The sequence below is a fragment of the Adiantum capillus-veneris genome, chromosome 15 (genome assembly GCF_014529385.1).
Source record: "Adiantum capillus-veneris isolate H3 chromosome 15, ASM1452938v2, whole genome shotgun sequence".
NCBI classification, from domain to species: Eukaryota; Viridiplantae; Streptophyta; class Polypodiopsida; order Polypodiales; family Pteridaceae; genus Adiantum; species Adiantum capillus-veneris.
In genome coordinates, this window is record NC_140945.1 from 16,209,427 (window position 1) to 16,223,614 (window position 14,188).

The 14,188-nt window shown below is 41.7% G+C and overlaps 1 protein-coding gene across 1 annotated transcript in view; it reads left to right on the plus strand.

The window, feature by feature from the left end:
* NRPC1 (nuclear RNA polymerase C1) overlaps positions 1-14,188 on the plus strand; it is an 82,644-nt gene that overhangs the window by 33,367 nt on the left and 35,089 nt on the right. The window contains exons 2-12 of the mRNA XM_086530108.1: positions 7,095-7,227; positions 7,645-7,800; positions 8,131-8,290; positions 8,449-8,651; positions 8,762-8,874; positions 8,986-9,085; positions 9,247-9,465; positions 9,559-9,704; positions 9,806-9,950; positions 10,077-10,217; positions 10,304-10,492. Of these exons, the coding sequence (XP_086386234.1) occupies positions 7,095-7,227; positions 7,645-7,800; positions 8,131-8,290; positions 8,449-8,651; positions 8,762-8,874; positions 8,986-9,085; positions 9,247-9,465; positions 9,559-9,704; positions 9,806-9,950; positions 10,077-10,217; positions 10,304-10,492 (1,705 nt within the window). The remainder of the gene's footprint in view (positions 1-7,094; positions 7,228-7,644; positions 7,801-8,130; positions 8,291-8,448; positions 8,652-8,761; positions 8,875-8,985; positions 9,086-9,246; positions 9,466-9,558; positions 9,705-9,805; positions 9,951-10,076; positions 10,218-10,303; positions 10,493-14,188) is intronic.

A 14,188-nucleotide genomic window follows, 5' to 3' on the forward strand; every position in this document is an offset into this window, starting at 1 on the left:
GCCACCGTTCTTCAGATTCCATACAACACCGGAAAGGGGTAGAGTGTAGCATCAAGGGTGAGAGGCTCACAAGCGTAGGGTCCCTGGAAAAATTTTGCTCTGATACCACTGTGATGATTCTAGGTACTAATCCTTTATTAAGTACTTAAACTCATGATTAAGACTTAAGAAACTGAACTGAACTCAAAGAAAGACTCAAAAGACTCTGTGTTTGATTGATTGAAAGTGTGATACAAGGGCTCCTTATATAGAAGACGAAGAGACACAAATGAAAAGACACATCTCTTGGTGAAGAGACATGACTTTAGATGTAAAGACACATCCTTTCGGCGAAGAGCTGCAACCATTGTGTCACAAAGTGATGGCGTGGCTACCAAGAGCAGAAACTGCCAAAAACCCTAATTTGCAGAAACCTAATTTCTGGAAACCCTAACCCTAACTGCTGGCTGAAAGCCTAAAGTGGCTGGAAACCCTATAACAGGTGGCAGAAATGCCACATGGCAGCAGTACAGACCTCCGGATTTTACGGCACTGAAAAAGGCTGATTTGGGCGACGCAAATTGGAGATAGAGAGAGAGAGAGGGAAAGCTCTGCTTTATTTTATTAAAGCCACAGAGAGAGCTTGTGAGAGAGAGCACTTGCTTTTGAACTGGAAGCTTTTGGGGCTCTGCTTTTGGGCATCCCTTGTAAACAAATAAATAAGTGGTTTAGGGCTCACTGTACAGAGAGCATCTGGACGCAAAGTTTGAGAGTGAAACCCTAACCGCTCTTTGACATTGATTTAATACATAAAGAAATACCGAAAGGGGCGCCAGTCTTTGGGGCCAATATCTCTAGGCACGGAACTCCGCCGGGCCAGTGCAAATCTATTGTGATCTATGAATTGTTTTGAAGTGGTTATTTGGTGCTGTGGTGACTGATTCTTGACTTCGAGTGTCCAAGTCTGTTACAGTGGTATCAGAGCATGGCTGATTTCTCTTCTACGGGAAATCCAATCCCCAATTTTTTTTCCGCGGCACCTATGGCTTCACGCAAGGATCAGTTGACTCCCTCTGCATTTGAAGATGCGGGCAGGGATCACAACGAAGATTCGGGCAGAGAGTATGGCTCGCCTCGGCTCTACTCAGGCGGAGCAACGAGAGATGGAGCATCGTCAATTGATCGGTGATGCAACAAAGATGATGCTCAATTTTGCGAAGGACCCAAAATTTGCAAAATATATGAGTGAGACTTCTTTTCAGGAAGTGCATGAGCAGTGGCAGAAAACCAGACCACCACCCCCGAAACCCGCTCTTAAGAAACCTTCTGCTCACAAGAAATATTCAGAGAAGGAATTAGAAGAGGTGGTTGATGCACGAATTGCTCAGCCTTTTGACGCGCAAAAGAAAGCCAAAAAGCACGGCAAAAAGCAGAAGAAAGGCACTGACTTTCCGAGCTATTTGGGTCGTCAGTCGACATTTGACAAAGCAAAGAAACAGAAGAAGTGTGTTCACTTTGAAGGAGTACCCAGTTCTTCTTCTTCTTCTTCTTCTTCTTCTGACAGTTCTTCTAGCTCTTCAGATTCGAGCGAAGAAGATAGGAAAGGCAAAAAGCGAAGCAAGAAACAACGCTTCGGAAAGGGCAAGAAAAAGGCAAAGAAGTCTAAATCTCGCCCAGAGACTGACAGTTCAGACTCCGATGACGGAAACTTTTATGCGAACAAGAAGAATTTTTATCAAGCCAACCATTATGACTTTCTGGAAGATAAAAGCAAGAAAGTCTGAGAGTTTAAGGAAGGTGGCCACTCGATCAAATTTGATACTTTTTCAGGATACTCAGATGCTTCGAAGGCTTTGTCTTTTATACAGCAGTTTGACATCGCTTTCGCGGGAGGAGGCTACTCAGAGCACTCCAAGATTCGGAGAGCTGCCTCTTACTTTAAGGGGAATGCTCGAACTTGGTGGTCCACGCTTCTTTTAAACAAGACTGCGCAAGTTAAATGGCTGAAATTTAAGAAGCTTTTTATTTCTTCTTGGTTGACGCAAGAGTATGAACGCGATATACAAGCTGCTTGGAATACAAGAAGGCCATGTCATTGCTTACGAGAGCCGATTGTCCTTAAGGCCGGAGATGACAGCACAGGTTTATGAGAAAGAGCTTTTAACGATTATCCATGCTCTTACTCAGTGGCGGCATTACCTACTCGGAGCGGATTTTATTGTCTTTACAGACTGTCAAAGTTTGCGCTACTTCTTGTCACAGAAGCAGCTTTCGGAAAAGCAGATGCGGTGGGCGAACATCTTGTCACAGTTTCACTTCCAGATTGTCCATGTGCAGGGACAGAAGAATGTGGTGGCAGATGCTTTGTCTCGAAAACTGTTGGTTCTGGCTATTTCCGCGATACATCATAGGAGCTTTGAGAATATGGTGGACCAGTATGCCACAGATACAAATTTTGCAGATATTTTCACACGAATACGGGATGAGGAGACAATAGCAGGATACTCCATTCGGGAAGGCTACTTGATGAGAAAAACCATGTTGTGCGTTACACAGCCGTTGAGGGAAAAGGTTATGACCGAATGCCACTGTCGACCTTTCACGGGTCACTGGGGCATTGCTACCACCATGAAGGGGGTAGAGAGATACTTCTTTTGGCCGAGACTCAAAAAGGATGTGCAAGAGTTTGTGCGCAGTTGCTTAGTATACTAGAAGGTCAAGTTTGACAGGCATAAACCATAGGGATTGTTACCAGTCTTTACTAGATTACACCTGTTCTGGCAAAATTTTGGCAGCATAACAGCCCCAAAACTCGCCCGCCCTGAACAGATCCCCCTGTTGGAACTCACTTCCAAGGACTTAAACCCTCTGTTTTCAGCCCAAAAACAGCAATTACAGCTCGTTGCATTTACTGGTTTTTACCCTGTTTTCAGCCCTAAACAGTCCCGGAACTGTCCTCTAACAGTGGGGCACTGTTCCCAATGCTTTTGCATCCATACGGCTGCAAAACAGCCCAAAAACATCGCATAACCGGCACTGAAAATGCACTTATAAGGGGAGCTTATCACCCTCACCGATGCTTGCTTTTGGAGTAGTAGTTAGCTACTCCTGTTCCTGCTCAAAGAGGCTCTTGCCTCGGCACAGAAGCATAAGACCACACAACTATACATAGGTCAAATGAAAAGTCCTCTTGTGGGGCATCACATAATTGCACGTAGGGGGGAGAGAGAGTAGTGTAGAGAGTGCACGACATCACTTCTTGCACTACACTGTACATGAGAGGGAAAGCTTGCACACAATAGCTCTTAATCTGTGACAGGTTCTCAATGAAGCATCCCCCCAACATAAATCGAGCGCCTCCTCTTCTGCGCTTCACCTGTAATGCATCTGTGATCAAATAGATGTAAAAGGGAAGAGTTCCATGGCTGCCAAAACCTGCGTATCGCTAAAAATGTAGCAAAACAGCCCTGTAAACACGCATCTGATGCCTTCCAATGCTGAAAATGAGCTTCTTGGTCCTAGGTAAAGTCATGGGAAGCTTAAAAAATCTCTCAACTGGTGCATCAGTTGTCTTTACAACAGAGTAATAAAATGTTTCCCTTGTCATTTTGAAACTAATGACACGAACAGATTTTGTGGCCCAAAAAAGCAGTTCTATTAATTTTAGGAAATGAACTCTCAGTGGTCCTCTGACTATCTTTCACCACTGGGACCACGTCCAAAAATGCAATGTAGCCCAGTTCTCGGGTGATTTTCTCTTGGTGACCCCACCTTGGCACCGTGCCTTATTTGACCTTGGCACCGTGCCTTATTTGAGTTAGTTTCCTAGTGCTAGGTATATTTTTTAGTCGTATAGCGGACATGTAGACTTCACATTGTGAAGTTTTCATCCGAGTTACGACCAATTAATATTGTGCTAATTCTTTCTATCTTTTGTGGTGCGTATGCCCTATCAACTACCTCATTTTTGTGCTAATTTTTCCGATTTAATGCTTCTTTTAGTGCTAGGCTTCATTATGGCTGTCTCTGAGTTTGCCCTTGATGTCATGATAGAAACTTAGTATTCTGAACTTTGTGTTGATGTATGCTCATGTGTGTGTGCGAGGTGGTGTGTGTTGTGTTGGGGAGCAGATGTTAGTACCTAGTTCTACACCCACTATTGGGCATTGACGACGTTAGTGGGGATGTCGTGGTATTTAGTCAATACTATCCATGATGGAGCTGATGGTTATATTGTCTTGTGGGTGACTACGATGGGTCTATACCTTGCACTTTCCTTCAAGGGTGAATCTGGGCTTATCCTGGATTCATCTAGGTATATTTTTTAGTTGTATAGCGGACATGCAGACTTCACATTGTGAAATTTTTGTCCGAGTTACCACCAGTTGATATTGTGCTAATTCTTTCTATCTTCTGTAGTGCGTATGCCCTATCAACTACCTCATTTTTGTGCTAATTTTTCTGATTTAATGCTTCTTTTAGTGCTAGGCTTCATTATGGCCGAGTCTCTGAGTCTGCCCTTGATCTCCGGAGTCATGACAGAAACTCAGCATGCTGAACTTTGTGTTGATGTATGCTCATTTGTGTCTGCGTGTGGTGTGTGTTGTGTTGGGGAGCATATGTTAGTACCTAGTTCTACACCCACTATTGGGCACTGACGACGTTAGTGGGGATGTCGTGGTATTTTGTCAATACTATGCATGATGGAGCTGATGGTTATATTGTCTTGTGGGTGACTACCATGGGTCTATACCTTGCACTGTCCTTAAGGGTGAATCTGGGCTTCTCTTGGATACATCTAGGTATATATAGTTTCCTAGTATCCACCAACTTATTAAGTGCAGCAAGGGGACCTAGATGACTTTGAACTGAGCCTAGACACCCTTTTACTACCCGAATTCTAGTGCCGACCAACTTCCCGTCTGCGGGTGAAACTACTGTTTCACAGTGGCCGTACAATGTCCGGGCATTTGCAACTTCAAAAAGAGGGTCCCAAAAATAAAACAAAAACCATAAGAAAGAAACCAATAACTCGAGTTAGCAATTGCCACGTCCTCGTGACATCAGCTCCACCTCCTCTCAACATAGTTTGCTTTTACTTTTTGCCCTGAGGACCTGGGCTTCTCTATCCACCTCTATGACAATAGTGTGAGGATACTTTTGAGTCGAGCAACTGCCACCTTGGCATCAAGTGATATGAATTTATTCTCCGAGATGCTCACGAGCTGGTGTGTGTAGTATATCGTCTTTGGTCGTAGAGGCTGCCTGGGTGAAATCCATGTCCCTCCTCTAGAGAGCTGCCAAGGAGCCTGCCTCAAAATTCTGTTCCTCTCACTTTGTGAGAAGTGGATGAGCAGCATAGTTACCCGGAATGGGAAATCGGAATGGGGAACGGCAACGGACATGGAATGCTATTCTCTGTTATGGATACTCACATCTGAAACAGAGAACGCAAATTCGAAATGGGAAGTTGGAATGGGAACGGGGAATGGAGACCTGAAAATGGCAATTCCTTGTAACTATGATGTGTAGGGCATCCGGGTGTACTGTAATGGTGGCAGTCAATCAATATCTAGTCCATGTTGTGCGAACCACTGTGTTTCCTGTGCGTAACATAGTCTAGTGTCTTCTGCCTCGCCTCGACAAGGTGTCTGGATGTCTTGAATGCTCTGTATGTGTTAGGCATAGGGGATTATTAACATGACACAGAATCAGATCTCACTAATCCAACTATCTTTTTCTTGCCCAGCTGTGCTACTGCTGTAATGATGGCAGCCAGTCAATGTCTAGTCCATGTTGTGCAAACCAATGTGTTATCTGTGCGTAACATAGTCCTCTGTCTGCTGCCTGGTCTCGGCAAGTCGTCTGGATGTCTTGAATGCTCCGTATGTGTCAGGCACAGGGGATTATAAGCTTGACACATAATTCGATGTCACTAATCCAACTGTCTCTTTCTTGCCCAGTTGTGCCACTGCTTAGTTCTTTGGTTCTTTGCTCATTGGAGAAATGGAACCACTAGGTGGTGCCATCCTATGCTGTTCTCATGGTTGTAGGCCACGTTGGCCTTGCATCTGCATTTTTAGCTCATTTTGGTCCATCATTATTGCTTGGACCTTTTATTAGTAAATTGACCCTTTTTTTGTCCAATTGCCTTATTTCTAGATGCTATGGCACATTTATTAGCTTTTTGACCATGTTCCATTGTTTTGATTATGTGGCAGTGTTATTGACTGCTCAGTCTGGGCACCCTATTTTTCTGCAGTCTCTATCAGTATATACATGACCTGTGCCCCTCATTCTCACACCTCCTGTCCGGTGGTGGCTCTAGTGTTTTCCAGGTGTAGGTTAGGGAGTGGGGGCTGTTTTGCGGCTGTGCTCGGTCGTATGCGAGGTAGTAGGGGATTTCAAGTACTAAAATACAGCTCCTCTGTGAAAAAAAAGGAAGATCAGTTTGAGAGAAAATAAGCGCTATCTAGGCAGGGAAGAGAGTGTTTAGAGAGAGGAGGTCATTGTGCAGCATAGGAGGATTCTTTCTCTGACTTGAGTTTTGGAGTTTGGCATGGACCACCCTTCTAGAAAGAGAGAGAATCTGTGACTGGCCAGACAAAGGCAATGGCCAATTTTGTCTTTAATCTAGACACACAAACCCTACCCCTAAAACATGTTTACAGGAGACATACTCAAAGCCAGTGGGACCTGGAAGTCAACAGTTCTATTTCCAGAATGCCATGTAATACACAAAGCTTGTATTTGGATGGGCAGCATGAAATGGCAATGGCTATCAAAATTGAGTGACTTGAGTTTTGACCCAGTGGCATGACCTCGGGGATAATTTGAGGGAGAAAGGTAGGGCAGTGGAGGGTCAGGAAGCCGTCCAAAGTTTAATTGGTAATCTTTTGTGTAAAGGGAAATTATGTTCTCAAGGGAAAGCATGCTACCATCCTGTATTGGTTGATATGAGCTCTCTTTACTCTCTTAATCAGCAAAGCCTTGAATAAGTGTGATTGAAAGAAACAGAACTGTTTGACTCACTTTTCTTTATGAATAGTTTTCTGCTATGGTGCAAGTGGTTTTTTATTCTAACAAGAAGTTTATTCGTTGATTGTGAGGTTCAGTAAGAGCATTCGCTTCACCACCATGGCTGCCCATGAGATTGTCAAGGCTGCTGAGCTTCAAGTCTTTGAGCGCTCCCTCTACCAGCTTCCAGAACGCAATCCAGTTCCTTATGGTGTCTTGGATACTCGCATGGTAATCCTGAACCATCTTTTTTTTCTCATATCAGAAAAGCTGTATGTTAGCATTTTTGTGTTCTCATAGAACTAGCTTGTTCAGCTTGGAGTATTTTTTTGTAAATGTCCTTAAAATGGATGTTCAATAGATTCAGTCTCGTCACACATTCAATTTTTGCGAGTGAAACCTGAATTTTAAAATCAGCCAAGTAGTTAACTGTTAAGAATTCTGCACTTCCCCTACATCAAGATGTGTTTGGATTCACTTAATCCTTTTGAGCATGTGTATTTAATAATTCTAAGGCTGTTAAGATTGCTTGGTTTATATACATTTTTCCGTATTATCATTCAGCCTATTTGATTGAATGATTCTGAACCTGCTACAAAGGCCCTTGAATTTTCCATCAAAATACCAAATTCCTGTTCATTATGACAGGGTACTACCAGGAAGAAGCGCGATGCCCAGTGCTTGACGTGTTATGGGACTTTGACAACATGCCCAGGCCATTTTGGCTATTTGAAGCTAGAGCTACCTGTATTTCACATTGGATATTTCAAAACTATTGTGAAAATACTTCAGTGCATATGCAAGGTAAGCTCCAGTTTATAAGTTATCCTGACATAAAAGAAAAGTTTTGTTTTGAGTGGTATTCACCTTTTTGTTGGTAACAATTGCTTCGTACTATTGGGTTTGGCATGGTACCTCACAAGGCTTGTGTTCAGTTGCTCATAGCATTCTCAATGCAAGAGATATATCTACTATTGAGCTTTCTCTAATGCTATTTGATGGCCCATTGGATTAGCTTTATAAGCCTCTTCGGGGACAAGGTGGCCAGTTTGGAAGTGTCTTGTGTATTTTTCAAGTGCACATTGGTGAGTTTAAAATCTTTCATATTTTGAGCATTGTGATCTTGCTGGGCAGACATGTGGTTCGGTGTTATTATCTGAGAAGGACAGGCATCAAAGCTTGAAGCGCATGCGGAATCCAAAAATTGAAGTTCTTCAAAGAAGAGCAGTGTTTAAGAAGGTTGTAGAGTTATGCAAGCGTGTGAAGTTCTGCCCGAATTGTGGTGATGTCAATGGTTAGTAACTCTCTGCTCACCTCAAGGAAAATGAGGAATTTCCAAATTGCAATTTGATTCTGTCTTCTCGTAAGGTTGACAAATTGTTTCAGCATTCACAAATATGAGGATTGTTGCAGTTGTCAAACATAACTTGATGGAGTAACTTTTCAATGTAGGAACTGTCAAAAAGATTGGCTATACGTTAAAGATTGCTCATGAGAAATACCTAAAGGCTGCTGCGAACTTCCGAGATGAATATTTTAGGCAGCTAGAGGAAGCTATCAAGCATAACAAGGAGATCAAATCATACTTAAACCGTATTCAGGATGATCTTAATCCTATTAGGGTCTTGAGGTTGTTTGAGAAGATTTCTGAGGAGGTACCTTTTTTTTTGGGCTCCGCACAAGATTGAAAATATTTGATGTCTTCTTTGAAAAAGATAAAGTGGTTACAGTGTCTCTTTTGCCACTTAATGCTTTCAAATGCCAGGACTGCGAGATTCTTGACATACATGGTAGGCCAGAGAAACTTCTGGTTACACACTTGCCAGTCCCACCTTGTGCAATCCGGCCATCTGTAGAAATGGATGCTGCTGCAGGAAGGTGCTTATCCCTTTCCCTCCCTCGGCCGCTTATTTGCTTCTTCTCTCGAAAAATGAAACTTTGACGAAACTGTGCATAATGATCACAAGTAACATGATGCCTGTGATGCAGCAATGAGGATGACATTACGGTGAAGCTTTTAACCATAATTGAGAGCAATCTCTCCTTAAGAACTAATTTGGAAAATGGAAACCCTTTGGCAAACTGCATGGTATGTGTTGTTTCTCTTTGTTTCTCTTTTTTTTCCGGGTGTTCACATGTCATGGATGTTTCTGCAGGAAAAGAATGTCATGTCTTGAAATGTAGTTCTTTGTATCCAAGTGACAGTTTTCTTTGAAATTGATCACATGTTTGATATCTTTTCTTGTACAGGAAACATGGGATTTTCTTCAGATTCAGGTGGCAATGTACATAAACAGCGAGTTGCCAGGGCTTCCTCCTAGCATGCAACCTCCAGGAAAGCCATTGCGCGGTTTTGTACAGCGTTTAAAAGGAAAGCAGGGTCGGTTTCGAGGAAATTTGTCAGGAAAGCGTGTAGACTTTACTGGTCGTACAGTTATTTCACCCGATCCTAATCTCAAAATAACAGAGGTGAGGGTTCCAAACCACTCAAGGAGGCCTTTAGTTTGCATCGAAAGACTTGACATGTCAGAGGCTGAGACTTAATAACAGTGATAATGACAGGTTGCTGTTCCCATTTTGATGGCTGTAAACCTCACTTATCCAGAGAAGGTTTCAAGGTACAATATTGAGAAGCTCAGGCAGAGAATCATTAATGGGGAGAAGTACCCAGGGGCGAATTTCCTTGTTGACAGTTCTGGAACTAAAATGTAATACGTGAATTTTTTGAGTCGCCTTCATTATTATGCTAGTTGAAGCTTATAAATAGAAGAACAACATGAGTTCTGGATTCTGAATTACATTGGTACAGCTTCATTAAATATGCACGCGATCGGAGACGTTTGGCAGCCGAGCTTAAATTTGGTGACATTGTAGAAAGACATCTGGAAGATGGGGACATAGTACTCTTCAACCGGCAGCCTAGCCTCCATAAAATGTCTATTATGTGCCATAGGGTTGGTCTCTGATCTTTTAATGTCATTTTGTTGACTTTATATTACTCTCTGCATGTACCTTCACCTGGATGCATGGAGCCTTGGAGTTCAGGCTGACTTTTTGTTTTCGCAAAAACTAATTAACAGGCAAGAGTCAAACCGTGGAGGACTCTTCGTTTCAATGAATCTGTATGCAATCCTTATAATGCAGATTTTGATGGAGATGAGATGAATCTACATGTTCCTCAAACAGAAGAGGCTCGAACAGAAGCTCTGATGCTTATGGGGGTCTGACTTTTGTCTACAGCCTTTTTCTCAAAAGCATGTGGTCTTGATGTATGAGTTTTGTGAATGCAATTCTGATGGTGATGTAGGTTCAAAACAACTTGTGTACGCCAAAAAATGGAGAGATTTTAGTGGCCTCCACGCAGGATTTTTTGACTTCCTCATTCTTGATCACAAGGAAGGATACCTTCTATGATCGCGGTGCTTTTAGTATGATGTGCTCGTTTATGGGAGATGGGGTTGAGCACATAGACTTGCCAACACCTACAATATTAAAGGTAATCGATTGCTGGCCTTTTTTGATCTGGAATACCGTATTATTCAATACTTCACAGTCACTCTGACCACCATTTGTGTGTTATAATCCTGCATATCTGATAATTTATGAAATACTTCTCAACCTATTCGATTTTCTGTGGCATACTAGCTCTCTGTTATGATCCTGCACATATATTTTTTAAAACAAAATAAGACAACTTCTCACTCTATTATTCAACGTGAAATACCTTGAAAATAACAATATAAAACTAATCCATTCTTTGAGGAAATGTCCAGTATCTATCATCAGACAAAGACTTTTGAATGAGTCATTAACGTTATGCCAGCGTAAAAGGTTATAGTGGGATATGAACTAGGGGCCTCTGTGAAGTGAAACTTTTCAAAGCCTGCATTAGCTAATCTCCATATCTGCCATTATAGAAAGGGATCGGGGACGCGTAGTCTTACAAAATAACAAATAAGAAAATTGCCGGATCAAATGTAATCTAGCGCCCAAAGACTAGATGGTAGTTGCTTTTAAAAGGTAGCAAAACTCTTTTTGAATTATTTCATCAGATGTGAGTGTTCTTTGCTGGAATAGTTGTTTACAGAGTGACTTCCACTTGAAGACATCCATGCTGCTGTTGTGATATTCATCGCCTACTCTAGAACACACCTTTGCCACCTTTTCTTACATTCTTTACCTTCTTGAGAAGGTTTGTAAGAAGGGCTTAATTAAAGACAAAGAGCAAATATAACAAATTTTAACTAATGTTATATTTAATAACATAGAGGAAGGTGCTACATTTAACAAAACCTTCTTTTAGTGTAAGTGCCCATTCTTTTTCTTGCATAAGGTACCATAATTAATTGCTTGAGGTGGCCTTTTAGGGGACTGCCTGTTAGAGTTTGAGAGACCCTTTAAATAGATGGATTTGAAGAAAAAAGAGATCTATCATCATGAAAGAGATTACAAATGTAGGCTCAAAAGAGATCCTAACATAGGGATTCTTTTCTAAATTGGGAGGTTAAGTTCTTAACCTCTCAATCCAAGGTACATGCACCCACATATTATCATGTTAGCCTTAAGTAGCCAAAATTCCCCCTTGAGGGTAACTCAAAACATTTAAAGAGTATGGGGTGCGATCTTCTAGGATCGAAATCCATGTAGCATGTGCATGGGTTTACTTACTTTTATACTCTGGATCGCATACAGTAGACTAAGTTGCTACTGACATCTCCCCGTATGATTCAAGTACCTTAGGTTCCTGTATTTAGTGCTTTTATGATAGGGGACTTAATTTGGTGTGCGGTCTTACCACATATATACGGTATGAACATTGTTTAAACCCTATTATGACAAGGTCAGAACGTCATTTAAAAGCTAAGAGGATGCCGTGGAAGGCGTAAGAATCATCTATGGATACAAAGTTAGCCACCCCAGCATCTTCAATAACTTCTATGTACACTTATGTGTGCATTGCTTCAGCAAACTTGACTTGAGACTTGGACTTTGTTGCTTTAATTTGACAATTTTTAATAGTGTGTGTTTTTTCTGAGAACAAAAGTAAAAGAAAGTATATTTTTACGAGCATGCATAGTAGGACCTTCATCAAACCAGGTTTCACCTAGTGTATATGGATATACTTCTGGTAAAATATATTGTGTCTTGACAAGCTCTAGCAATCAGGATTCTACTCTTGAAAGTAGATTAACAACAACATCATCATCTTCAGTCTTTGAGTTAACATTTTATAGTTAAGAGCAGATTGACTTGATTCTTTGAAGCAACTCTTCAACAGACTCATCTTCTTTGATGGTAGTCTTAAAGTATTTTTGCTTCCAATAATTTTAGGCTTAATCAATTATGCTCTAAATGTTCCCAAGCTTTTTTAGCAGTCAGTTATGAACAAAAGTGTATCTAGATCTGAACCCATTCTGCCAACCGTCTTCTCATTTTGAACAAACCACGTGGGTAGTTTTCCTCAAAGTTGTGGGCGAGTGATTGTTCTAGAAGCGTAGCCCCAAAGTGCTTTTTATATAAGAAACATCTTTGTTTGTCATTGCAAAAGGTATGAGAATTATCACCTTTAAGCTTCTCAATCATGTTGTTCTTTGAAGATAAATCTATGAATAATAGCGAAGGAGATTGTTGCAAATAGATTCTATGAAAATCAGAGATGAAAGAATTTTAATATTCTTAATAAATTGTTGCAGAATTTTGGTGTAGTGTAACAGACTTGGGCACCCCAAGTCGAGAATCTGGCACGGCACACGAGAGAGAATCACTTTAAAGTACTTCACTCTTAAATCACAGTTCAATCGAGTTGACACGGCCCGACGGAGTTCCGCACCCAGAGAGATTGGTCCCAAAGATTGATGCCCCTTTCGGTATTTCTTTTTATATTAATGCTTGAGCAAAGTACAGTTGCCTGCGGGTCCTCTCTGCTTGGACGCTCGTCAGCACTTCTAAGCCAAAGAGTGGCCCGGGGTCTTATTTATAGGCTCTTGGCCATGGAAAAGCAGTCATATGAAAAGCTTTCAAACTCAAAAGCAACATCTCTCAAAAGCTGGCAGTGCGAAAAGTGGAACTTCCTGTTCGTAAAACGTGGAGTGTCCGTATGGCGTGCCATGTCAGCCAGCGTAAATTGCGGAGTCCGTATTGCTGTCTGTTAACCTTTTTTAATCTTTCTAATGTCCCTAGGGCCCCATCGGACGGCACCCTATAAGTCTTTGTCCTGTCAGTTGGGCGTGCCACGTCATAATTTTGTGACATACCCGCCCTCGTGAAAGAATTGTAATCGCCCTCAATTATGCTTGCAAAATCAGACATAAGCCATAAACAAGTTCAGTAGACACTGACTCTAAGTACTGACGCACTAGACGACGCAAATCTAGCACTTGCACGAAGATTATTCAGTCAGTGCACATTCAGATCTTATCCAAAGTAAATCACATAAAAATTCCATCGAGATATCAGTCCATGATTCCTAGTAACGTATTTAGCAATCGCATCTAGATCCACACCGGACCTCACTGATGTCGTATTAGCTAAAAAATGATGTAGTCATTTCGTCTTTCAATCGTGCACTCAAAAAAAATTATATCATATGTGAGAGTACACATCAATTAGATTCAAGTTCTAGAATTCCCAATTCCTATTTCCTTATTCATAAAGTCATACAATAGAATACTATCAGCACAACAGTATCCTTGAAGTCCAAAGGGAAATCAGTGACTTTATTCCGTCTAGGTAATCTGTGAGAAAGGAGCGGAGTGACTCCCCTCTCGTGCAGTCCCATCTGCACTAGATCCAACTCTGCTGATCTGCGGGATCTTTCGGAATAGACGCAACTGAGCCGAAAGCCTCAAGGTAAAGTTCCAATATCGTAGGAGTATATGCTAGGTCCTCCTTCATCCAATTTGCATCTAATGCCGGATAGTTCTTGAATTTCACTAAGAACCGCCGAATCACTTTACCTTTCACTTTCCTTTCTTTATGAGCGAGTATTTGTTCTGGAACGAGTATCTCCTCGGTGTCTTCCACTTCAGGTTGCTCATCAGGTTCCCTGTCAACTGATACCTCACCCTTAAAAGGTTTCAAGAGACTCACATGAAAAGCATTGTGAATCTTCCAAGTGTCCAGCAACTTGAGTCGGAAAGATGTAACATTTATCTTTTCTTGGATCTGGAAAAGGGCCATAAGACCTAATGCT